At 41.7% G+C, this 25716-nt stretch overlaps 1 protein-coding gene across 1 annotated transcript in view; it reads right to left on the bottom strand.

Moving 5' to 3' along the window:
* Positions 1 to 1222: 1222 nt before the first annotated feature.
* HS1BP3 (HCLS1 binding protein 3) overlaps positions 1223 to 25716 on the bottom strand; it is a 46199-nt gene continuing 21705 nt past the window's right edge. Inside the window, exons 5-7 of the mRNA XM_032213268.1 lie at positions 16729 to 16886; positions 14829 to 14964; positions 1223 to 2683 (exon numbers count right to left, since the gene is read on the bottom strand). Of these exons, the coding sequence (XP_032069159.1) occupies positions 2437 to 2683; positions 14829 to 14964; positions 16729 to 16886 (541 nt within the window). The 3' untranslated portion in view covers positions 1223 to 2436. The remainder of the gene's footprint in view (positions 2684 to 14828; positions 14965 to 16728; positions 16887 to 25716) is intronic.

The following is a 25716-nucleotide window of genomic DNA, read 5'->3' on the forward strand; positions in this document are numbered from 1 at the left end:
ACAAGGAGTCTACTTCGTAGTTTGGGGAAGCCTAAGTCAGAGCAGTTCAGATGACTCTGGGACACTGCAACCATCACAAATTCATGCCAGTTGTCAAGTGCCTGAATTTTGATCCTGTGATCCCAGGGATGCTAGAGTGGTTGTAAGTGTGAAAACTGGTCAGGAGTAATTTTGAACAGTCATTAAACAAATGGTCGTAAGTCGAAGATCACCTGTACACAATACACAATCTGACATAGCTCTTTTCAAAGTAAAAGAATTCTTTCTTCCCATTTAGGCCAACAACTTTTATTGTGTATTTATTCCACCTCATCTCTCAAAGGCAAAATATAGCACAGAAATATACTTTATTATGTAAAATATGTTTCCAATGAAATATTTAGGGCAATATACAATATGCTGTCTCCTGAATGTAAATAATTATTTCAAAATTCAAAGCCTTTTATAGAAGCTGCAACGAAATATAGAAACACTTAAAACAATTTGACTTGCTTATCATCAAGTCACAAAAGTAAACTAAAGAGAAAAATCTGTGGAATTCTATTTGGCATTTTGATATGATGACATTAAAAGTACAAATCAGATATCCCTGTTGAAAAACAGAATTTTTAAGATTCTTCAGGATATTCAGTGCTTTGCAACATTATCACAGGAGATCAAATCCAATGTATACTGTCACAAATCCATAGATTCTACGATGCTTGTGCAACCAACCATTTCTAGCTTTGATTCTGTATTCTTATTGGATCATTTATCTGTGATTTGGTCTGATTCTGACTCTCCCCACTAACCCAGTTATATTTAGAAAAACTACACTAACATATTTTTGGTAGCCCTTGTCTAGTACTGCACTGCATGTAATATAACATTTCTAAATTAGGGATTGTTTTTTAAGGATACCGTTCTGTTTAGAATAGGTTTGATGTTATACAGCCCTCTTAGGACTAACGTCAAAAATACTTGAAAAGTGTTCACTATAGACCTTTGAGAAGAGAGTTGGTTACAGCTGGCATGGAAGAAAGGGATGTTTGAAATCCCAAAAAGAGGGCAAATGGGTAGGGGTCAGACTTTTCTGTGCATTTCTCTTCTATTCATCGTCCCTTACAATAATGACTTTCAACAGGAGAGAATTATCCATTCTGATTGCAGATAAGAAAAGATAACCAACGGTACCCATCTCGCACAACTAACTTCCCTTAATTTTATTGCACCATCTTATGTTTTGTTCCATGCTGCGTTGGTTATTTACTCCTCAGGGGAAATGTTTAATACTGTATTAGTAGGGCTTCATCATTTCATTTTATTTAAAATAAAGCATTATAAATGGAACACTGTGCATTAAACATGTACGTGTTTTAAAGTGCTTTAATTGCTTTTTTTTTTTTTTTTGCATTCCAGACAGGTTAACGAGTTATCAAATATTTGGTATTATGGCTTAATTCACTTTGTTGGGGCTGGGCCACCTGAGTGAAAAACACAGAATGTCCATATAAAAAGAGTATGCTGTCAAATAATTAATTAGCTCTTATCTAACTCAACTATCATATATAATTCAGCTATCAAAACTAAGGTGTTGGTGTTCATTTTCCTAATCCTGCCATAAGCACCAGGGTGGGGGTGGGGGGTTTGGCACCTAATAAATGATACTTTTCTTCCCACCGAACAATAATGAGAGATGCGAGTCTTTAACATCAAAAAGAAGCACCCTTCTTAACGCTGAGGATGGGAGTATCCTCAAATTAAAAAGACATTAAAAACAGTCATCATTCACATCATTATTCTGGAATCTCTTGCAGATGCTTTCCTGCCATGTTCTGCAGACATTTCAAGCTGGCTCCAGCGTACCACAAAATCCTACCATCTGATCAGAAAATTGAGACACAAATAAGGCCATTCATACCGAAAGCCCTTTAGGCAGGCTCCAAAGGATCCTAGACTCAATGCATTATAACCCTTAAAGAAGAAATATGACTCTGAAAAAAAAATGCTTTTATGCATGTTCCTTGCACTTCAGTGGCATTTTTCCCAAGAAGTTTTGAAAATGATCTGGAAATAAACAACTTCTATTCAACAATAACAATTCCAACCTAGTGTCAATATTTAATCCAACCATGCTAGTTCCTTTTATTAATTCTGACCTCTGGTACTTTTCAAGCCAAATAATCCATTTGCTCAAAGGTTAGCGGCATTCCTTTTATCGGCTCAGTACTGGCCACAGTCTTGTACGTTTTTAAAAACAAGGCATTGTTAATTAAAACATCGTGGCAAACCTCTTAACTTTTTGCAGGATTCTAACCCCAATATCAAGTTCCATTGTTTTAAAACAAACCAATGGGAGCCAAAGGACCAATAAAAAGGGCAAGCAAGGACATGCTAGACATGTCCTGGCAGATGGAAAACCTTCCTCCTGTGGAAAGTCCGCCAGCAGCAAGGGCTTCAGAAAAGGCTTGGCTCTGCACTACTGAGGGATTCATTTTCCTTAATGTATTTGAGAATGTCCATCTCGTCCATCCTTTGGATCGTCTCTTCCGCTGGCTGTCCCGTTCGGGTTGGAGAAGATGAGAATTTTTTCTCAGGTACCACCGGCTTCCTAGGTATTGCTGGCTTAGATGCCACCTTGGGTTTGGGTTTAAGCTTGGGCTTAGAGCTCACCTGCAACATTTTTTCAAAGTCATCTTCCACTCTGAAACAAAAAAGAAAGTATTGTATTGTATTGTATTGTATTATTTGTATGCCGCCCTTCTCTGGGAGGACTCAGGGCGGCGAACAATTCAAGGGGGAAAAAAGGGGGAACATAAAAAGACAAAATACAAATAATAAAAGTAAACAACAGTCGCACAACCATACATGTCGAGAGGGGAAGGGAACTCATCACCCCCAGGCCTGCCGGCAAAGCCAGGTTTTGACGGCTTTTCGGAAGGCCTGGAGAGAGGTGATGGTCCGAATCCCTGCGGGGAGTTCATTCCAGAGGGCCGAAGCTGCCACAGAGAAGGCCCTCCCCCGGGTAATAGCCAGGTGGCATTGGCTGGTAGATGGCACCCGGAGGAGGCCAACCCTGTGAGATCTAAAGTAAATGCCTTTTTTAAATTTTATTTGACCAAGTCCGACATGATACAAGTTGTTATGCCCCCGTTGGAGTCTGAATCCACGGGGGAAGAGGAACAGTTGACAGAGAGCGGGAGACTGGCTCCGTTGGCTGTGAAGAAACTGGGGAAGGGCTGGGCAGAGAAGGGGAAGAGGTAGAACAATTGAGAGGGGGTTCAGGTGAAGACCAAGGCCCACCCCCTCCTCATCCTAGGGCATGCAGGGAAGAATGGAGACGAGAGCAACGTGGGTTCCGTAGCTTACGAGGGAGGAAAGGGCCCTGATTCCCTTCACAAGGCACACCTGGGGATGGAGTTTAAAGGAGAGGCAAATAGGAAGGATGGTTGTCGGGAACAAACACTGAGTTTAACTGCTTATCTGAGTTCCTGGAATCCTCCCAAGTGGTTAGATTTACTGCTGCGCTACTTCACTTCTACTTCACGCCCCGGGTCATAACACAAATAGTCCTCAACTTACCACAATTTGTTTAGTGACCTTTCAAAGTTACAACAGCAGAGTTTATGACCATTTTTTACAAGACCGTTGTAGCAGCCCCAAGGTCATGTGATTTATATTCAGATGCTTGACAAGTGACTCACATTTATGACTGCTCTAGTGTTATCCCCCTTTTGTGACCTTCTGACAAACCAAGTCAATGGGGAAGCTAGATTCACTGAACAACCGGGTTACTATTTTAACTCACTTAACTCACAATGTCATAAAATGGAGCAAAACTCACTTTACAAATTTCTCCCTTAACCACAAGCATTTTGTGTTCCATTGTGGTCATAAGTTGAGGACTACTTGTAGTATATGCCTGTCTTCCTCTACACATCACAAACATGGTGAAGAGCCACATTCACTGTGTACGTGGGAGTTTCAAATGCAAACGGCTCACTTAACCTTCAGGTGGTAATCAAGTACAGATAGTCCTCAATTTACAACACAACATTTAATTTAGTGGCCATTTAAAGTCACCATGTCATGGGAAAAAAGTGATTTATGACTGTTTTTTCACACTTTTTTCACAACTGTTGCAGCATGCCCATCGTCACCTGATCCCAAACTCAGACACTTGGCAACTGACTCATATTTATGACGGTTGCAGTGTCCCAGGGTCATGTGATCACCGTTTGCAATCTTCTGACAAACAAAGTCAAATGGGGAAGACAGATCCACTTAAAACGGAACTCCTAAAATATCAACTGCAGTGATTCACCTAACAACTGTGGCAAGGAAAGTCATAAAACGGGGTAGAACTCAGTTAAACAAAGTCTCACTCAGCAACAGAAATTTGGGGCTCAGCTGTGGTCGTAAGTCGGGGATTGCCTGTATAATCCTAGGATACCAAGAAAGTGGGGAAAGAGTTTCTCCAATATTCCTGATTGTAGCTGCTTGCAATCATTCTACTCAGTGGTAAAATTTTAAAAAAATTACTATCGGTTCTGTGGGTGTGGCTTGGTGGGCGTGGCAGGGGAAGAATATTGCAAAATCTCCATTCCCACCCCAATTTGGAGCCAGACAGAGGTGATATTTTCTGGTTATCCGAACTACTCAAAATTTCCACTATCGGTTCTCCAGAACCTGCTGAATTTCACCCCTACTTCTAATAAAGGGAGCATAAAGTTTGGGTTACTTTTTCAAGACCATCCCAAAGGATGTTCAACAGCCATCTCTCAGTCACATCAATCTCCTGATATCACACAAACCCAAGAATTCCTGTACCTTGTAAGGTTTCATGTTGTAATACTTGAGACACCCTTGGGACCAGAGAATGACATTAATATCAGGCAATTTCCCGGGCATCTGAATCCTGGCAACTATCTAAATCAGGGTTGGGCAAACTTTTGGTGGCCATGAGCTTTCTATCTTTTGAAAGGGAAAACCCAGGGATATGGGTTGCTACTGGCATGACGGCCGGTTCGGCACACATTTGCACCTAAAAAGTTCTGTGCATGTGCACAACGTTAGAAAAGGGTTTAAGGTTTAAGCTTTATTAAAATTTGTATGCCGCCCACTCCCATCGGGACTCTGGGTGGCTCACAGCAAGACAGAAACAGTTTAAATTTAAAAATAGAAAAATACAATATTAAAAATTCACATCATCCATTACATCTAAGCGGGGGCTGGATATCCATCAACAGCCCCAGGCCTGCCGGAACAACCAGGTCTTAACGGCTTTACGGAGAGTGGTAAGGGTCCGGATCTCTGTGGGTAGATCGTTCCACAGGGCCGGCGCAGCAACAGAGAAGGCCCTCCCCCGGGGAGCCGCCAACTGGCATTGTCCGGTTAACGGCACCCGGAGGCCCAGCCTGTGCGATCTTATTGGTCGTTGGGAGGTGAGTGGCAGGAGGCGGTCTCTCAGGTAGGAGGGAGAAAAAAATAAAAAATTTGCAATGAAGATTGTTCTGCGCATGCACAGAACTGAAAATCAAGATGCCGCCGCTGCCGATAGAACCAGTTCGGGGGCGTGGCAGGCCGAGTGACTACCTACTCGGCCGAACCAGTCCAAACTGGTAGGAACTCACCTCTGGAAAAGACCTGTATTAATACATCTCAGTTGACCCTAAGTGGAACTTTCCCCCAAACTTTATTTTACTACCCACCTCTTTTTTTAAAAAAAAAATGATATTCAGCTTATTTAAAAACTTCCTGTACATTAAAGAAGGGGTCTCCAACCTCGCCTGCTTTACGACTTGTGGACTTCAAACTCCCAGATTTCCTCAGACAGCATGGTGGGCTTGCTGAGGAATTCTGGGAGTTGAAGTCCGCAAGTCTTAAAGTGGCTGAGGTTGCAGCTCCCCGCATTAACGCTTTTCAGTATATCCCATCTCCAAATGGCAGAAAAGGGGGTCCCTGAGACTGAATATGACCCTGGCTGAGAGACTGACCATCCTGTTCTAAACAGAGGAAAATGTAGGCTAAAATGAGGTTGATTCTTTTCCCCACCCCAAAGTACAAGGCAGCAATCAAGCAGAATTTTTTCATGTCTATATCCAGGTGCTTTTTCTATTTTTAGTTTGTGCAGCCATGTGAAAATATTGCCCCAATACAGTTGACCAGAGTATTTTTGGTAACATTGTCATGCTCAGATATGTGATTGTGTTAAGAAAAAGCATTACCTATCTATTCACAATCATTAAATTGTGTCCAAAAAAGCATAACGAATGTGGACATTGCATTACCGACTGTTGGCATTTAGAAAACTCTGGATTAGCTACAGAAATCCTGATGAATGGTTAATCTTAAAAAAGAATGAGATCTTTAAAAAATCCAGGCCCAATATGGAAGTGAGGACTTTAGCTTTTGGCAAGGGAAATGCAACTTTGGAAGGTATGAATTTCATTATATTTTATGGAGTCAGAAAAACAAACAAAACCTTAACAACTGTCTGAAAATATTACGCAATGCCATTCGATGGAAAAAAATGTGTAGCTGTTATTTAAAAGAGATTTATAAGCAGTTCAGACATCTACGGACTATTTTTATTTAAAGGTTTCTAAACAAAGAAATCTACGTTCTATTTTTAAATCTAAACACATTAAGTCCACTTTAAAAAAGGAAACACATTGTTTGAATATCTTATCATAATACTATCATGATTTAACTTCGGCCTACTCTTAATGGAAAAATATCTATGGTTTCTAAATATGCCAAAAAAAAATTGGAAACACAAGATAATTGCTATGTAATGTCCAAAGACTATAACACACCACAGATGTAGCACTATTCAGCCAAAAGAGATTCTACAATGAGGAACTGCATCTAATCCATAGAACAAAAACAATATTTATTCATCTGTACAAAGCCACTGAATGTAAGGTATTTATTTGTGTTAGGGACAAGAACACATTTGGTAAATAATTGCATTTCTGATATGAAAGCCACAAGAAATTATCTCAGCAATCATGCATAATGGCTCCAAACTTGCAGTGTAAACAAAGAAACTTCTCTGTATTGAAAATATTAATTTTGAGCACCCACGGGGTACTCATAACTAAGAAAGATAGATTATTATTCAATCCCATCAGATTTATTGCAAAGAAAAAAGAATGACATTAACAGAGTCCTGGAAGGTGGATATCAGCCCCCATTTCCTGTATCAACAGAAGCGAGATGTTATTACTTATATGCCTGATAAAGAAGAAGGAATCTACAGCTGTCTGGTTCTGCAATATTTTGCAAACATCCATTCTCAGGTTCAGAGAATTCCATTACATTTACGGTAATATGGACGCTGCAAGTAGTCCTTGACTTATGACCATAATTGATCCCAGAATTATAGTCATATAAGCTGTGTCACCATGTGACCACACCCAATTTTATTCTTTTTGTAGCAGTCATTAAATAAATTATTGCAAACACACTAGACATAAAGTGAATCCATTGTCTGCAATGGGCATTTTCAACAACAACAAAAAACCCTCACTGTAAATCATGGGCATCAGAGGTGGGTTCCTACCAGTTTGCACCAGTTCCGTAGAACCGGTTCGTGAAATCTACCGAACCGGTTAGAAGAGGTTCCACCAGTGGACCTGGAAAGCAGGCCACACCTACAGAAGAGGTTCCCAAAAAATGTGAAACCCACCACTGGCAAGGATTTTGTAACTTGACAGCTTTAAGACTTGCATGCTTCAATGCCAGAGTTTCTGAATAGCTACTTGGACCGACCTAAGTACTAATTCATAATTTCATATCTGGTCACATGGGTGGCAAGCCACTTCCACAAAGGAGGCCACACCCACAGAGTAGGTTCCAACAATTTTTGAAACCCACCACTGATGGGCATGTATGGCTTGTTGCCAAATAACCAAAAAGCTATCATGTGACCATAGAGGAGAGAGAGTAGTCATTAGAACTTTGAATCAGGGATGTAAGTAGCACTGGGGAGATCTGTCACAACTTTGAGCATTTACTAAGTGACACATCGTAAGTCAAGAACAACCTATACCTGCTTCATCAATGAGAATGTTATGTCCTTGGAGAGTTGACCAGCGCCTGTCAATAAATGCGGAAGAAGCTCCTATTGGCTGCAGTGCGCCTGCCAGCTGGCAGGACATTCACACACCTCCGATTGGCCACCTGTCTGACAGCTATGGTATAAATAGCTGTCAGGTGGGCGTTATGTTGTTCGTTCGTTCTGTTCATTGTTACTCAAGTTTATAAAGGTTATCTTGCATCAGCCATCGCATCTCATCATTGTCTCAGAGGGAGATTCAGCAGAGACCATGTGAAGCAGAGGTGGTATTCAGCAGGTTCTGATCCGTTCTGGAGAACTGGTAGCGGAAATTTTGAGTAGTTTGGAGAACCGGTAAATACCGCCTCTGACTGGCTCCACCCCCATCTATTCTCTGCCTCCCAAGTCCCAGCTGGGAGGGAATGGGGATTTTGCAGTAATCTTCCCCTGGAGTGGGGAGGGAATGGAGATTTTACAATATCCTTCCCCTGGAGTGGGGAGGGAATGGGGATTTTGCATTAACCTTCCCCTGGAGTGGAGAGGGAATGGAGATTTTACAGTATCCTTTCCCTGGAGTGGGGAGGGAATGGGGATTTTGCAGTATCCTTCCCCTGGAGTGGGAAGGGAATGGAGATTTTACAGTATTCTTCCCCTGGCATAGAGAGGGAATGGAGATGTCACAGTATCCTTCCCCTGCCACACCCATCAAGCCATGCCCACAGAACCAGTGGTAAAATATTTTTAATCCCACCACTGATGTGAAGCTGCTGTAGGCTTACCATTCTCTCCTCACCACTCTTTCCACTTTAAAGAGAAAGTTCCTTCCATCCTTCCGAGGTGGGTAAAATGAGGACCAGGATTGTTGGGGGCAATATGCTGACTCTGTAAACCACTTAGAGAGGGCTGAAAGCCCTATGAAGCGGTATATAAGTGAACTGCTATTGCTATTGATATTAATATAGATATCATTAAAGAAGCCCCCCATCTCTCTCCCTCTCTCTCTCTCTCTCTCTCTCTCTGTGTGTGTGTGTGTAGGCTCCAGTCAAGTCCCTGGCTTGAACAGTAATCCTGCAAAAAATGTTTGAAATTACAAACCCAGTGATTATGATAATTGCAGTTGTCAAGCAAGCATCAGTGGGGGGGGGGTGTGTGGAGAAACCAGATTCAGTATGATTTCCTGCTAAGATTGTCAACTGAAAATTACATTAATCCCTACTTTAAATCCATGATCTCTATCACACAAGGCAGCATTTCTTAAGTAGGTAGAAACAGGAACTTGGGTAAAGGGTACAAGGAAAGGCTTAAAATGAAGTTGATAGGCTTTAGGATTATTGCCTTCTGGTGCCAAGCAATGTCTGAACAAGGTGGTCTGTTGGATTTATCTTTAACCAGTTAATGGTCTTCTGTGTAGAAGTAATTTTCTGAGGTAAACTAGTTAGGGTGAATTCCCAGTTCTCCAACAGGTACCCACAAAATGCATTGGATTATCACAGTGGTTCCCAAACTTGGCAACTTTAAGACTTGTGGACTTCAACTCCCAGAATTCTCCAGCCAGCTCTGGGAGTTGAAGTCCACAAGTCTTAAAGTTGCCAAGTTTGGGAACCGCTGGATTATCAAAACCCTCATCCATCCATTTTACTTTTCCAGAGGCCATGGCTTTTCATGCTTGAACTAAACTTGTAATCTGCAGAGTCAGGGAACATGATGGGTATCTAAGTATCTGTGGAGACCATGCTAGAAGACCCAGGTTAGAAAACAAGAAGGTCCATTACCCAATTTCCTGTAAGGATCAGACTAGAGGCATACAGGGAATCCACAACTGAACGAACAATTTTATAGTATGGACTATTTATACATTTTTATTATTTTCTGTCATTGCCATATTAAATATATATAAATATTGAGCTGAAGTATTTCCTTTAGACTGGTATATACTTTAGAATGCATATTGTCTACTTTCCATTATACACAGATCATCTTCCTTTAAGAAAAGGAAGAAGTACACTTTATATACAATTCTAAAGAGAGTCTCCATATATCCCTTCCTGTAGTAACACTGCTAAATACCAGTGCCTTGAGGGCTCATAAAAACTAATGCACTATATATAATCATGAGTTCAATTCTCAATAGAATGTTGAGTTTCCTAGAAAGATTTGTGGCTAGGTATGTCTGATGAATCCCGAACAGGCAGACTTGTCCATGGCATTGCCAGCTGGTGGCCATTTCAAGTAAAAATAGCAGAAGTATACAATGTGTAAAAACAGAGAAAACGAATATTGAAGGATGAGATGGTAATCATATGAAATCTTGTTTATAAGGATGTGATATAATGTAAGATTGCAGTAGTGGTGAATATCTATACCTCAGGTGCAGTGGTGGGTTGCAAATCCCGTTCCAACCGATACGGTTCGAATGGGGCCGGCAGTGTCCTCACGCATGCGCGCAGTGCATGCACGCATCTTAGCGCCTCTGTGACGCTCCAGCTGCTCCACAGAGCGTCGTGCAGGCGCTGTATGCCCCATGCACCTATGCGGAAGCCATAAGCTTTTAAGCACCGGTAAGGAGCGCGGGCGGCCAGGTGGGCCCTCCGGAGCACCGTACCAGAACGGTATCCTGTGCTCCGGGCTGGCTCCGGTACGCCCGTACCGGGGCGTACTGCCTGCAACCCACCACTGCTCAGGTGAAGGATGAAGGATCGTTCTCTGAGCTTGTGGGTTGGTATCTGAATGTTTCATTACCAGACTAAGTAACAACAGAATTTAGCAAATGTCAGTGTTAATGTTCTTCTGCTTATAAGGGTCTTTATGTGGGTCTATCAGTAGGTCTTGTGATGGGAGGGTCACATCAGGTGAGGGTCTAGTGATGGGTCTTGTGAGAGGTCAGGTGTGGGTCATGTAAGAGCTGAGGTGGTGCAGTGGTTAGAGTGCTGCACTGCAGGCTACTTCAGCTGACTGCAGTTCTGGAGTTCGGCTGTTCAAATCTCACCGGCTCAGGGTTGACTCAGCTTTCCATCCTTCCGAGGTGGGTAAAATGAGGACCCGGATTGTTGTTGGGGGCAATATGCTGACTCTGTAAACCGCTTAGAGAGGACTGAAAGCCCTATGAAGCAGTATATAAGTCTAACTGCTATTGCTATTGCTAAGGTCTTGTGAAAATGTGAGAGACATACATTTCTTGAATGAGACCTTTAAAAAAGGTAGGCTGTAAATGCCATTTTAAAGACAGACGTTATACCTTGTGTGTGTGTGTGTGTTTGTGTGTGTGTGTAACAGAGTCTTATAGTTATATGTGTCCAAACAATATAAACTTCCTAAATTTTCTTTTTCCACACTTTCTTGCTGAAATATCATTTTAAGCTACCCCCTTTCTTTGAGTTATCTTCTTTCTTAATCACAATGGAAATATATATTGCAGCATATGCTTGCTTATCCCTTATTTTGTAGAAACCATTACAAATGTCCCGTAAACAACAAGAGAATGTGAGGGAGTAGAACATTTGCCCTACTTTATCTGTGTCAGTGACAATCTAGAATAGGTTGTCAAGTTTCTTCACCCAGGTTAGCAAGAGATTGTTCCTCCCATTCCAAGCTACATAAAAATACAGATTGCAGACTTTCAGGCTTATTTTACTTGACTTATTCAAAAATCATTTGACATAATATGCATATTATGGTATGGTATTGGATCTGGGTACTTGAGAGGCCGCCTACTGCCAATTACTTCCACTAGGCCAATAAGATCCCATAGACTAGGCCTCCTCCGAATTCCATCAGCCGGTCAATGTCGACTGGCAACTACCCGGAGGAGAGCCTTCTCGGTGGCTGCTCCGACCCTATGGAATGAACTCCCCGTGGAGATTCGTACCCTCACCACCCTCCAGACCTTCCGCAAAGCCCTTAAAACCTGGCTGTCCCGACAGGCCTGGGGCTAAAGACTTCAACCCCACCCGAATAGTATGACTGTTGTGCTTTTTAACGATGTATTGTCTTTATGTGTATAATTTGTTTTGTACTTCCCTCCCCCTGAATTGTGAGCCGCCCTGAGTCCCCTCAGGGAAAAGGGCGGCATACAAATAAAGCTACAAACTACAATAAAGCTACAATATGACTAGTGAATGATCTGGTTCCCAGAAATTGATATTTAATTCACAGGCCTCAAAAAGTAGGCTTTTCTTACATGAACAAAACATCCATCTCCGATTATAAGAATAAAACATAAAATTGGGGGGGAGAGAGAGAGGAGGGACAAAACACACACACACACACACACATTTCCAATAATAATATAATATATATAATTCAAATAAAATAGAGTTATACCTTGGAGACTTCATGTCTTAAAAGTTCAGATATTCCCTAAGCATAAAAAAGCATTAACATTTTCCTCTGAGCAAACTAAGATAAGTGTCTCTGATGCGACCTGTTGTTACAAAATGTTCCATTATAAGCAATGAAGAAGAATCATGTTTCCAAGAGACTTCGTGCAATAGAGTGTTTTTCTTCTTCTTTCCATTATGAACAGGTTATTAGAACTCTAAAATGTTTCTAAGAGCCTAACTCCCATTCTCTCCTCCCACTCCAAATTTAAATGCAAGTGCCTCCCTAGCCTTGGTGATAAGTGATTCTACTGAATTTCAAAAGAACTCTAGTTAAAATGTGCAGCATGGTTCAGTAAATTGAAACTGTAATGTAGAATTATACTATTGGTGAGATCCAGTCTTACGTCAAATTATCAGCAGATTCATTGGAGTCAGTAAGGCATAAATTAATTGTGATTAATCCATTGATTTCAATGGATCTGTTATAGGAATAATTCAGTCTGTAAAGAATCCAATGTTGTTGTTGTTGTTTTAGAAAGCAAAGAACTGCTAGAAAAGTAAATGCTTAAAGGTGTTTGGTTTATACCTGTAAGAAATATTTTCTCTATCAAAATGCAAGAATTTATATGACTTCATAAATATCTGGAGTCCCCAATTACTCTCCAGTCTCTATGTGCTTCAGACACCAATGTAAAGATTGGTGGCTCAGTAGCATAATGAAACTGCAGATGATCTCTGCTCCAGCGATTCAAGTCCTAGCTTTGTATGTTAGGTAAGCTCCCATCACCTGCCTCAGCTTCTGTCCACCTAACAGTTCGAAAACACGTTCTATGCAAGTAGATAAATAGGTACCACTGGTGAGGAGATGAGTTGGTACTCCTTCTAGGCAATCAGATTCCTGCCGGCTCTGAACCTTACTGGTTGTAGCACCCATTTACGAGGCGGCTCCAGAGAAGGGAGGGGTTCTAGGATAATGCTGCAGAAAAAGCCGCTTCTCTTTCTTGGGAAGAGAGAGTGTCCTACAGCAAAGCTGGCAATTGGCAGCCAAACTACTACTCTGCAATAGCATTGTGGTCTCCTGGCTAATGTAACACCATATGCCAACAACAACAACAATACAATATGTTTAGGACCTGGCTACCTGAGAGACCGCCTCCTGCCATTTACCTCCCAAAGACCAATAAGATCACACAGATTGGGCCTCCTCCGGGTGCCATCGGCCGGTCAATGTCGGTTGGCGGCTCCCTGGGGGAGGGCCTTCTCTGTAGCTGCTCCGGCCCTATGGAACGATCTCCCCGTGGAGATCCGGACCCTTACTACTCTTCCGGCCTTCCGTAAAGCTACTAAGACCTGGCTGTTCCGGCAGGCCTGGGGCTGTTGATTAGTATCCAGCCCCACTCTAATCAGTATGCATGATGTGTAATTTTAATAATTATATTCTTATTTTAATTTTTATATGTCCCTTTGTCTTGTCTGTAAGCCGCCCAGAGTCCCTAGGGAGTGGGCGGCATACAAATGTCAATAAACTCAAACTCAAACTCAATACACCAGTGGAAATGTAGTTGTTGTTTTTTTTTAATTTAGTAGAGAGAACCACTATATATTTGTTGCGTCTAGTATATTCCTATGTGCAATCATTGTATTTTTCATACTGTACAGGGTTTAAATCAGAGATTATAAGAATCTGCCTACAAGCATTATTATGTGATTTGTATCCAGGTAATAGTGTATCTGAATGTCTGTCTATCTCCCATCTTTATTATTTTTATAAATTACTCATGGCGACAAACATACCTAATAATCCTTCCTCTTATTTTCCCCACAACAACAACCCTATGAGGTGAATTGATTCAGATTCATGTATACCTGAGCTGAATAACAAATCTACGCAGGGCAGAAAATAATGAACTTAAGTCACAATAAGCCAGATTTTACTTGGGACTTTAGGAAAACTTGCTAAGAAGAGTTCAGCAATGTAACCAATTACTGAGGAGGCAATAATCTCCCTTTACTGGATTTGTTCAAGAAGTGGGTGGGATAGGTATCTGTCCGGAAATTCTTTAGCACTGATTCCTTCCCTTAGTGTAGAGGTAGACTCAATGTCCTTATGGCTTTTTCTGTTACTGTGATTCCTATAGCTGGAATGAACTGATTTAACTCTTGACTATTGTACACAATTTCTTTTAGCTCTGAGAAGTTGCCTAGAAGAAGGGTGGATGGAAGTTCTGAAGAGAAAAACATGATGATAAAGAATAAACTGAAAAACTAGAAGAATGGAGGAAACAGCTATAGCTAAAATTCATACCCACTCACATTTATTTATACAATCCCAGTTGTGAAAACAGTGTGGCCTTAGTAGGCGAAAGCCTAGAAGCTGTCTTCTAGTCTTGGGCTGCTTGAGGCAGACAGGCTTGAGGAAACATGATAAACACACAACACTAAATTTATCATGCAATTCAGATGAATACCTCAATAGTTCCTCCACGTCCTCAGCAGGACTATCATTTAACAGAGGTTCTCTGTCTTCACTGGCTGTCAGCAACAGCAGTGGATCTCCAAGAGTTACCACTCCACCAAGATCTGGTCCTTCAAATAATTTCACATCTAACATGTAAACAAAAGACAGGCAGAATCAGGCCAAAATACTGTGATAAACAGCAACTATAGCCTAAACAGCAATAACATTTAGACTTATATACCACTTCACAGTGCTTTACAGTTCTCTCTAAGCAATTTACAGAGTCAGCATATTGCTCACAACAATCTGGCTCCTCCTTTTACCAACCTCGGAAGGATAGAAGGTTAACCTTCAGCAAGTGAGAATTGAACTGCTGGCAGTTTGCAAAATTAGCTTGCATTACTGTACTCTAACCACTGAACTATCGTGGCTCTAAATGATTTGGGTGGGCAAAGAACCTATTGGAGTTGCATGGGTGCAAGAAGAATTAACATAGAACTAGTTTCGTATGACCCAGTTTCACGTAGGCCCCACCCACATAGAAGAATAAAGAGGCTTGCAAAGTGGGGAATATGAGATTCGATTGATCTATGTCACATTGTCATGAATCCTGAATTATGCTAAGTTGTATCACTAGCTTCCACTGCCAAACTATTTTGAGAGGAAATCAACCCTGAGACAATAAGATTTTATGATACCAATTCGCTTCTGCATAGGAAACAGAAAAAATGATCCTTATTCTTTTTTAAACATAGAATTATTTCACTCATTAGAATGCTAAGTGAAGCATAGTTCATACAGGCTTCGAGGAAGCTTTGAAATATTGTTGCATTACAATTCTCTAACTAAGAGAATTGGTTAGGGTTAAGAGAGCCGAGGTGGCGCAGTGGTTAAATGCAGCACTGCAGGCTACTTCAGTTGACTGCAGTTCTGCAGTTTGGCTGTTCAAATCTCACCGGCTCAAGGTTGACTCAGCCTTCCATCCTTCGGAGGTGGGTAAAATGAGGACCCGGATTGTTGTTGGGGGCAATATGCTGACTCTGTAAACCGCTTAGAGAGGGCTGAAAGCCCTATGAAGCGGTATATAAGTCTAACTGCTATTGCTACTGCTATTGCTATAGAGAATTAGCCTAACCAAGCATAACCAATAGTCCAATCCAGTTTTACAGATGGGATGCAAGTATTGTTTTCTTTCTTTAAATTAACTCTGTATTTTTAAGCATTTTGCATGAAGGACTTATGTAATAGTAACAGTTAACATGTTGAACAAGGACTAAGTTCAAACTTTCCCTTGGCCATGGAAGTTCACTATGAGATCTTTAGTTATTGATGTGAGGATAGGATTGGGGGGGGGGGAGCCCTCTCTAAGCAGTTTACAGAGTCAGCATATTGTCCCCAACAACAATCCGGGTCCTCATTTTACCCACCTCGGAAGGATGGAAGGCTGAGTCAACCCTGAGCCGGTGAGATTTGAACAGCCAAACTGCAGAACTGCAGTCAACTGAAGTAGCCTGATCCAAGTCATTGATTTGATCTGTCAGGAAAATTCATGGTAGAAATGCAATAAATAAACCTAGCTAAAGAAACTTTATTGTGAAATAAGTACCGTGTTTCCCCGAAAATAAGACATGGCGTTATTGTCATGGAAGTCTTATTATTTCTGAGGTGCTGGAGGCAGCAAGCATGGTGACCTCATGGCTGCTGCTGTGTTGCAATATTTTTGAGGAGGGCTTATTTTCAAGGGAGGGCTTATTTCAGCGCATGTGCTCAAAAGCCCAATTAGGGTTATTATCTGGGGAGGTCTTATTTTCAGGGTAACAGATTTTTGCAGCCAAAGATTCCATGTTTTGTGACACTTTTTAAAAAATCCTATAGAGTATATAACAAGAAACTTGACTATTCATTAATACCTTCTTTGACTGCCAATATCTTCTTGTTGCCGGGGGATGAAAAATCTTCAGATGTGCCAAATAGTTCTTCTCCGTGATCCACTTCTCCATGAAAAATTGTTAACTTCGTTTTACCTTCTTGAGCAGGAGAGGATGTGGGCTTCTTGGTTTTTTTAGATCTAACAAAAATTAAATAATAAACCAGAAATTACTAAGAACCTTCTGACGGGAAGGATTTCAATTTGGGAGGTCCGTATTAAATCCTTTTCAACTATGTCATGACTTTGATTTCATTAGCCATGAAAGAAGAAACTTGCTGCCATTGCTCCCAGGCTGAACTGATCCCTGGTTCTGAAAGTTGATTGAAAAATAAAGAAAAATAAAAAATCCTCACTTTGCCATTCTGACCCAGTTTGGTCCTTGATCTTCATGGCCTATAGACAGTTTGGTGTAGTGGTTATAGGGCACAGGCTAGAACCAGAAGTCTGTGAGTTTTAGTCTCACTCTAGGCACAAAATCAACTGGGTAACCTTTGGCCAGTCACACTCTTTCGGCCCTGGAAAGCAGGCAATGACAAACCACTTTTGAAACCTTGCCAAGAAAATTGCAGGAACTTGTTCAGGCAATTGTCAGGATTGTCAACACTAACTCAAAGGCATATGAGCATACATACACACGACACACTGAACTGTCTACCCTATAACTAGGGAGCTGTTGAAGGAACTCCTTCTACGCCATCTGCTTTAAATATGACATATGAAAGATACTAATGGGAAGAATATTTATAGTTGATCATGAAATACTGTGAAAAAATAAATACAGTAGTAACAGCCAAACTTGTCAGGTCTTTTTAAAAACAAAACCAGCAAATTTTATTCCACTTGGAAGAAAAACAAAACTATACAGATCCTGAAAATACGTTGACGTGTGCCCCTAGCAATTCATAAAGAATGGAAGGCAATCCTGAGAAACATATTCCCATGTCTTCTGAAAGTAAAGGCAGCACACAGTTGCGGAACAGAGGGAAGGCATAGCTCAAATTAATTCAGCAAAGCATCCATTAAAACTGACTATTGTAGATGGGGAAGCTGGGGACAGAGACCACAAGCTATAGTGAATCCTGATAACACATCACCATATATAGTATATGTCATAACTGCACCGCAAGATAAGCGGAATATAAATTTGATAAATAAATGACTGAACCTAACTGAACTGAACAATACAGACATAGGCTTAAGAATGAAAGAAAGTTAAACCTGGAAATTTATTAAGAGTACCATTACTAAACTAAACTTGGTTATGAACTAATTTTAACCATTACTGATAACTTAAAAGGCAACGGTAAAGGTTCCCCTCGCACATATGTGCTAGTCATTCCCGACTCTAGGGGGCGGTGCTCATTTCCGTTTCAAAACCAAAGAGCCAGCGCTATCCAAAGAAGTTCTCCATGGTCATGTGGCCAGAATGACTAAACACCGAAGGCGCACGGAACTCTGTTACCTTCCCACCAAAGGTGGTCCCTATTCTTCTACTTGCATTTTTACATTCTTTCAAACTGCTAGGTTGGCGGAAGCTGGGACAAGTAACGGGAGCTCACTCCGTTACGCGGCATTAGGGATTCAAACTGCCGAACTGCCAACCTGATCGACAAGCTCAGCATCTTAACCACTGAGCCTAAATATCCCTTGCTGATACTTAAGAAGTACATTGTTGCCAGACATCTTACAGCTTTCTTTTCTGTAAGCATCAGTGATGAACAACTTGGTGACTGATAACAACCAGCAATGTACATTTCCTAAGGTTACTTCAAACCAAGGAGGCTCCAGGGTTCTTAAATCTGTATGTAACAAATTCCTACTGTGACAAGCCACTCCGTCAGTGGCATAAGATGTACAAACGCAAGAGCAAATCATATTAAGAATACATCCAACCCCAAAGTCAACAGTGGTTGAAAGAATGCCTTCTTCCAAATAAGGCTGGTTATACTGCCAAGTTCCAGTAATGGGGATTAAATTAAGGAAGAGAACATAGACCAAGATGATTGATCAGAAATGCCCATTTATCTAGCATGACATCAACCAAAGGAGCTGAGAAAGCATAACATGTTCCGTGGGAAGTGACAGATGCCTACTCAGCTGTCAGGGCTCACTCACATCGTACAGTTTGTAACTTCTCCAAGTGCCTCTTCTTCTTTCTTTCTTTTTTTTTAAAGTTGAAATAAGGAAGGCTATTTCTAGGGGTTTGTTGCTGCTGGATTAAACCAGTCACGAGCTTCCAATTATCACTGCCATTCCAGTCATTGTCGATTCATTGCTAGCACTCTGAGTAAATAAAACTGCAAATGTTCCCAGAACCTGTTCAAATTCTGCAGGAAAATGATACTTTAGTACTAAAGAATGTTTAGAATAAAAATATATAGACACAAATATTTCCATTTGCTGAATAACTTTCATTGCTTCAGAGATATTAAAAATAATATTATTTTAATACATATTCCTTTAATTTGTGTTCCTTTATACAGCCTATGTGTTCTTATCAGAAGAATGAACAATAGTTTTCCAAGATCTCCCCTATTAATTCTATTCCGTTGCTCTATATACATGATAAAGCCAATACAGGTTAGAATTGGTTCACACTTTTGCTAAGGTCACCTCTGTTGGGTTATAACTTTCTTGTAGAAGAAAAAGGAGCAGATAAAACTTACTTCATAAATTACCATTATAGCATGAATTTGTTTTAAGTTTGATAGGAAATATGATTTGCTGAGTTATAATGATTATTAATGATACTTTCAATGTTAATCAAGCTCTTACGTATAAGATAAACTCTTGTCCTAAGCAGGGTCCTCAAAACTCTTTTCACTCAGGGTCATGTGGCTGGCATAACTAAATGCCGAAGGCGCACGGAACGCTGTCACCTTCCCACCAAAGGTGGTTCTTATTTTCCCACTTGGATTTTTTACTTGCTTTCGAACTAACTTGAACAAACCTTGGTGTCTTATGAATATTCAGTTGATAGATAGATCCAACAAATACAATTCACATGACTCACATTTAATAAGTTAAATGACAGACCTGTTAAGAAATGATATCTGGGATTCAAAGGGCTATCAAACTAGGGACAAGGGGCTGGCCTGATTGAAGATGCTATGACCTGGTGGAAGTTGACCACCCTCTCTCGAAGCATAGATTCCTGGGACAAATACCAGCCAGTTGCTTTTTAAGATCCCCTCATTCCACACCAGGCTTACCATGAGTAATCGTCTATGAAGAGTCTCAGTGATCCAGGTCATGGTTGTCCCAAAGGTGCTTTTTCAAGAGGCAACTGGACTTTCTGGTTTTTCTTTGAAGGCATTTTGCTTCTCATCCAAGAAGCTTCAGAGCTGAAGAAGCTTCTTGGCTGAGAAGAGAAACATCACTTTGGGACATCATGAGTAACAGAAAGGGGACAAAGCAGTTGATCCAGGAAAACAGAGCTAACATGGCCCTGTAAGTGGACTTTCAGAGCTAGTTGCACTGTCCTTTGAAATCTGGCCAAGGTCTATGCAATGTCCACAGATCTGAAAAGGACAGGACAAGAGTAAATGCTGCTCTTCAGTCATTTCTGTGCTTCTGCACTTATCTGTACTCTACTCTTTGTTACCATTTTGGCCAGGCACTCAAAAAAAAGGATGGAAAACATAACATCCTATTAAAATACAGATAAACATAACCCTGTCAAGGAACCAGGCTTACTTATTTTAAGATTTTACAATGTAAATTAAGTCTGAGTTGGCACATCGAAACCATGAGAACTACATCCTACTTAAGTCTGCAACATGCTTTTTTGAAACCAGATAAAGGAAAACAGGCAACACAATGCTTGAATTTATAAGCCAAAGTTTACTGAAAGGTAAATATGAGGACCCAGATTGTTGGGGATCATATACTGATTCTGTAAACTCCTTAGAGAGGGCTGTAAAGCACTGTGAAGTGGTATATAAGTCTAAGTGCTATTGCTATGTTCCGCGCAATCCCCTTTCCAAGAAACAAGCACTGAAAAACTAAGAAAACAACTTATGCTAAAGTTGTTCCATTGGGAGAATGGTGGGGAAACAGTGTGCGTCTAGTTAGGTTTGTATCACATTTATAGATGACTTTTAGTTGGTTGTTATTATCTGACATGGGGTAGCTGAGAAGGTTGGAGGTTGACCAAAGGCCAACAGCAATGACAGACAGAAGTAAGTATGGTGGGAGGTGGGACATGAGCTGTTCCAAGGAAAGAGAAATTGAGAATTTCTGCTTCAGGGCCCCAATTTCAAATCACCAGCCAGATATCCAAATCACCGGCTACATTGGGATCAAGTTCACGCTCTTGAATGCCAGCTCTGTCTGCAATAATTTTAACCGCCCAATGATTTGTCCATTTAAGCATTTATTTGCACTCTATTACAGCTAATTGGCGGCTGCTGTTACGTGATGGATATTTCTTGCGTGGCAGCAAAAGCCAGGAAAACCCAGCTGAAACGAAGAGCTAAAGCAGGCATTCCAATAACGTCTTGTTCTAGTAGCCAATGACAACCAGCAAAGGATACTTAGAAGAGTACTGGCCACGTCAATGCCAATTTGTTTGAATGACTTTATTCGTAAGGAGGAGGCCGTACATTCACAATTATCTACATATACCCCGCGAATAAGGCTTTTAAAAGCCCAACTGGGCTGAAGCTTATTAGAAGGGGAAAGGGGAGGGATGAACAAAAGGCAATTGAAATCCACTCCCATTAACACTTTCTACTGTCAACAAAAGAGCTCTGTGAATCGAATGATTCAACATTTCCTGTTCCTCACAGGCAGAAGCCCTGGGAGCACTTGATGAGGTAATGCACATTTGGAATTCTCGGGGCGGAAGAGCTGAGTCATGCTATTATCATCAATCCTCTCAGACAAAAGAGGCTTCAAGGTCTCCCCTCCCCAGCTCCATGGCTGGAGAAGAAAGAAGGCAAATATGCTGGGGCACATGTCTGTTTGTCCTGTGAAAAAGGTACCCGCTTGGCCAGAATCATATACGCGCAAAATTGGAAAAACGATAGCATCCCCTATGATGGAATGGTGATTTTAAAAAGTGTTAGAATGTGCAGAGATGGATAAGCTAATAATGTAAATAAAAGAAAGAGGAGAAACAGAATACTATTTGATTTGGAACACATGGTATAGTTGGTTAGAGAATAGAAAGATCAAGTATGTTAAAGTAAATTAAGAGGTGACAAAAATGCAATATATATAGTGATGTGTTGTGGCCCAGCAGGAGCCGTTGGAGCTGCCACCAGACTCCGACAGCGAGGGGCCCTATGAGTTGGCTCTGGAGGATGTGGAGGACCCTGGACAGGGTTCCGACTCCGAGCAGGGCGCAGAGAGGCTGGTTGGCCATCAGGAGGCGCCTGCGCCTTGGACCAGTAGGGAGGAGACAAGGGAGAGTGATCCGGACGCCAACAGTGATTGTTCCTGCATACCTGGCACCGAAGAGCTAATAGGCATCAGGAACAGTTGCGCAATTACAGGAGGTAATTTCACTCAGCTGGTGGTCATTAGGCTCCTCTCCAGACTATAAAAGGATGGCTTGTGCACACATCCCTCTTGCAGAAGTCAACGCAGGAACTAATGTCGGAGAACATTATTGTGAGCTTGGCAGGCTGGATTGCTGCCAAGCCTTATCTGTGTTTATTGCTGCCCAAGCTTGTCTGTGCTGGCTTGTTGCCAAGGTCCTGTCTGTCTGTTAGTTTGTAGTTTGTAGTTTATTGGGATTTATATGCCGCCCTTTTCCCTGAGGGGACTCAGGGCGGCTTACAACCACAGGGGGGGGGGAGGGGGGGTGCAAGGTCAAAAACAAAACAATATGTGAACAAAGAAAAGATAGTAAAACACAACTTTCATTCAACAATCAAACACTCGGGCGGGTGAATTGGAAGCCTATCCCCAGGCCTGCTGGGAGAGCCAGATCTTGAGGGCTGCGCGGAAGGTCTGGATAGTGGTGAGGGTACGAATCTCCATGGGGAGCTCGTTCCACAGGGTCGGAGCAGCAACAGAAAAGGCTCTCCTCCGTGTGGTCGCCAGTCGGCATTGACTGGCAGATGGGATTCGGAGGAGGCCCAGTCTGTGCGATCTAATTGGTCGATTTAGGGAAGTAATCGGCAGAAGGCGGTCTCTCAAGTACTCAGATCCACTACCATGGAGTGCTTTAAAGGTGGTCATCAGTACCCTGAAGCGCACCCGGAGACCAACAGGTAGCCAGTGCAGCTCGCGGAGGACAGGTGTAACGTGGGCGAACCGCGGTGCGCCCACTATCACTCGCGCGGCTGCATTCTGGACTAGCTGCAGTCGCCGGATGCACTTCAAGGGCAACCCCATGTAGAGCCCATTGCAGTATTCCAGTCTAGAGATCACAAGGGCTCGAGTGACTGTTGTGAGAGCCCCCCGGTCTAGGTAGGGCCGCAACTGGCGGACCAGGCGAACCTGGGCAAATGCCCCCCTGGTCACAGCTGACAGCTGGTGATCAAAAGTCAGCTGTGGGTCCAGGAGGACTCCTAAGTTGCGGACCCTATCTGAGGGGTATAAAATTTGACCCCCCAGCCTAAGCGTTGGTATATTAGCCAAATTATTGGGGGGGAAGCACAACAGCCACTCGGTCTTGTCCGGGTTGAGTACCAGTTTGTTAGCACTCATCCAGTTCTTAACGGCCTCCAGACCCCGGTTCATCACGTCCACCGCTTCATTGAGTTGGCACGGGGCGGACAGATACAATTGCGTATCGTCCACATATTGGTGGTATTTTATCCCGTGCCTCCGAATGATCTCGCCCAGGCTGGCTCGGAGTGTGTGTTGGTGTGGGACGAGGGGGGGTCAGAACAGTGATATAACTATAATAATGCCATACTGTATAAAATAGATACATCCATAAAAGAAAACAAAGAATAATGTAAATAACTTATATGTACATATGAGATATACCGATCCCGGAGCGTTGTAAAGATTGAAATTGTGATACAAAATGAAGAAAATTGTTCAATTAAAAATATATTTTTTTAAAGAAAAAGGTACTTGCTTATTGCTCCCAAATTGCAAAGGGGCTACGAACGCTGTCTCCAGCTTGAACTCTTTAGAACACAATAACCTCTCAAAATTCTTTTTTTCCCCTTCTTTTTCTAAGTCTCCAAGCCTTTGGTCCTTTTGATGAAAAAGTCACCTCACCGAAGATTGGCCTTTCCCATCATACTCAGGTTTTTAAAAAAATGTCTAAGAATGAGGACTCAAAAGGGCTGCATTTGGTTAAAAAAAAAAAAAAACCATTAGCCACTTCTATTGTCTCACCAACCCACTCAAAGAAACATTTTCCCAAAGTCATTCGCTCAGGCTGAACTGCACTGCACTGAACATTCATTGTATCATACCGTCCAATTTCATCTATGAAATGGTATAGGGTCTCCTGCTTGAGCAGGGGGTTGGATTAGAAGACCATCAAGGTCCCTTCCAGCTCTATTCTGATTGAGTGAGTGAGTGAGTGAGAATGAATGGGTGAAATGAAGCTGCAAAAGACTGGCTGATAGCTAAATACACTACAGAAAAAAGAAGAGAGGTGGAAGGCCTACAAAAGCAGCTGTAGAATTTAAGCTACAAATGTGAATTTGAGGATGTCTAGCCAATTCTGCCCTACAAATGGGCTGCCAACCACAAATGGTTGTGGCGTAACAAAATAGCCACGTCCTCAAGCACCCAAAAGAAGAACTTCTCTAGGTAGAAAAAGGATGTCAGGAACAAGATTTCTGATAGAATCATAAGGTTGAAGAGATCTTTGAGGTCTTCTAGTCAAACCCACTGCCCAAGGCAAGAGTCCTAATGCGATTGACTTGCATTCTCACAAACACACTCATCTTTACTGTCAATGTCTAGACCAGGGGTGTCAAACTCAAGGCACAGGGGCTGAATCTGGCCCCCGGGGTGCTTAGATCTCACCCGCAGGGCCAGCCTGGAAACAGCCATTTTCGCTAGCAGAACTCTTGGGCCATCACAGGCACCCCTGACAAAAGTGACATATAGCTGGCCACCCACATCCCGCCTCCAACGGTCAAACACAATGCTGATGCGGCCCTCAATGAAATCAGATTTGACGCCCCTGATCTAGACCTATTTTCAGTGCAGGGAAGAGTGCGGGTATATGAGAGAGAGGGGGAGGGGGAGGGAGGGAGAGGGAGAGAGAGATCCACCATTGGAAGTTTGATATGCTGCAGCAGATGAACATTTTTGTAAACTCAGTTGTTCTTTTTGTGGACCATAACGTAATTATTTTGACAGGCAAACTCCCTGACCTAAGCAGATTTTATAGCTTTGAACAAATAACTGATATCTCTCAATTTCACTTTTTCCTAGTTTGTGCAATTGAAGTAGCAAGCTTGCAAGACAATTCATGGAAGGGCAAACACAATAGAAACAGTAAAAAAAAAAAGTAGGACATTAAAGCATTTTGCAAGGATGGGGGTTTTTTTGTTTTGTTTTTGTGGGATATTTTAAGTCTCTGTGACATTGAGAACTATTTTCCCCCGTTAAGCATTTAAAATTATTGCCCTAAAAATGCTTGCTGCGAATTTTGATAGAACTTGGAAATGAGATTTATTTTGAGGCTGAAATATTTTCCTGGAAATGTAATGCTACAACTGATGGACCTTTAGCTCACTGTATAATTATGTACAGATATACTAGCTATAACAGCTATAAAAATATGCTTTCCTGCTGATTTAGGTTAAAAGTTCAAACAAAGCAAAGCTATACATGTCCTTTTTTTTCTGAATGCTTAAAAAGAATATTCACAGGCCTAAATGTAGGATTGCCACCTTTCCTGGATTGACCTAGAGACTTTAGTTTGAATCCCTTATTTCTGAAATATGTGTGATGATGGGAAGGAAATTCCTTTCCTGCACCCAGCAATGCTTGCTAGGTCATTTGTCAATATGGATTTACTACTCGTTCAAAAATCCTC

The sequence above is a fragment of the Thamnophis elegans genome, chromosome 3 (assembly GCF_009769535.1).
Source record: "Thamnophis elegans isolate rThaEle1 chromosome 3, rThaEle1.pri, whole genome shotgun sequence".
In the NCBI taxonomy this organism is placed as follows: Eukaryota; Metazoa; Chordata; class Lepidosauria; order Squamata; family Colubridae; genus Thamnophis; species Thamnophis elegans.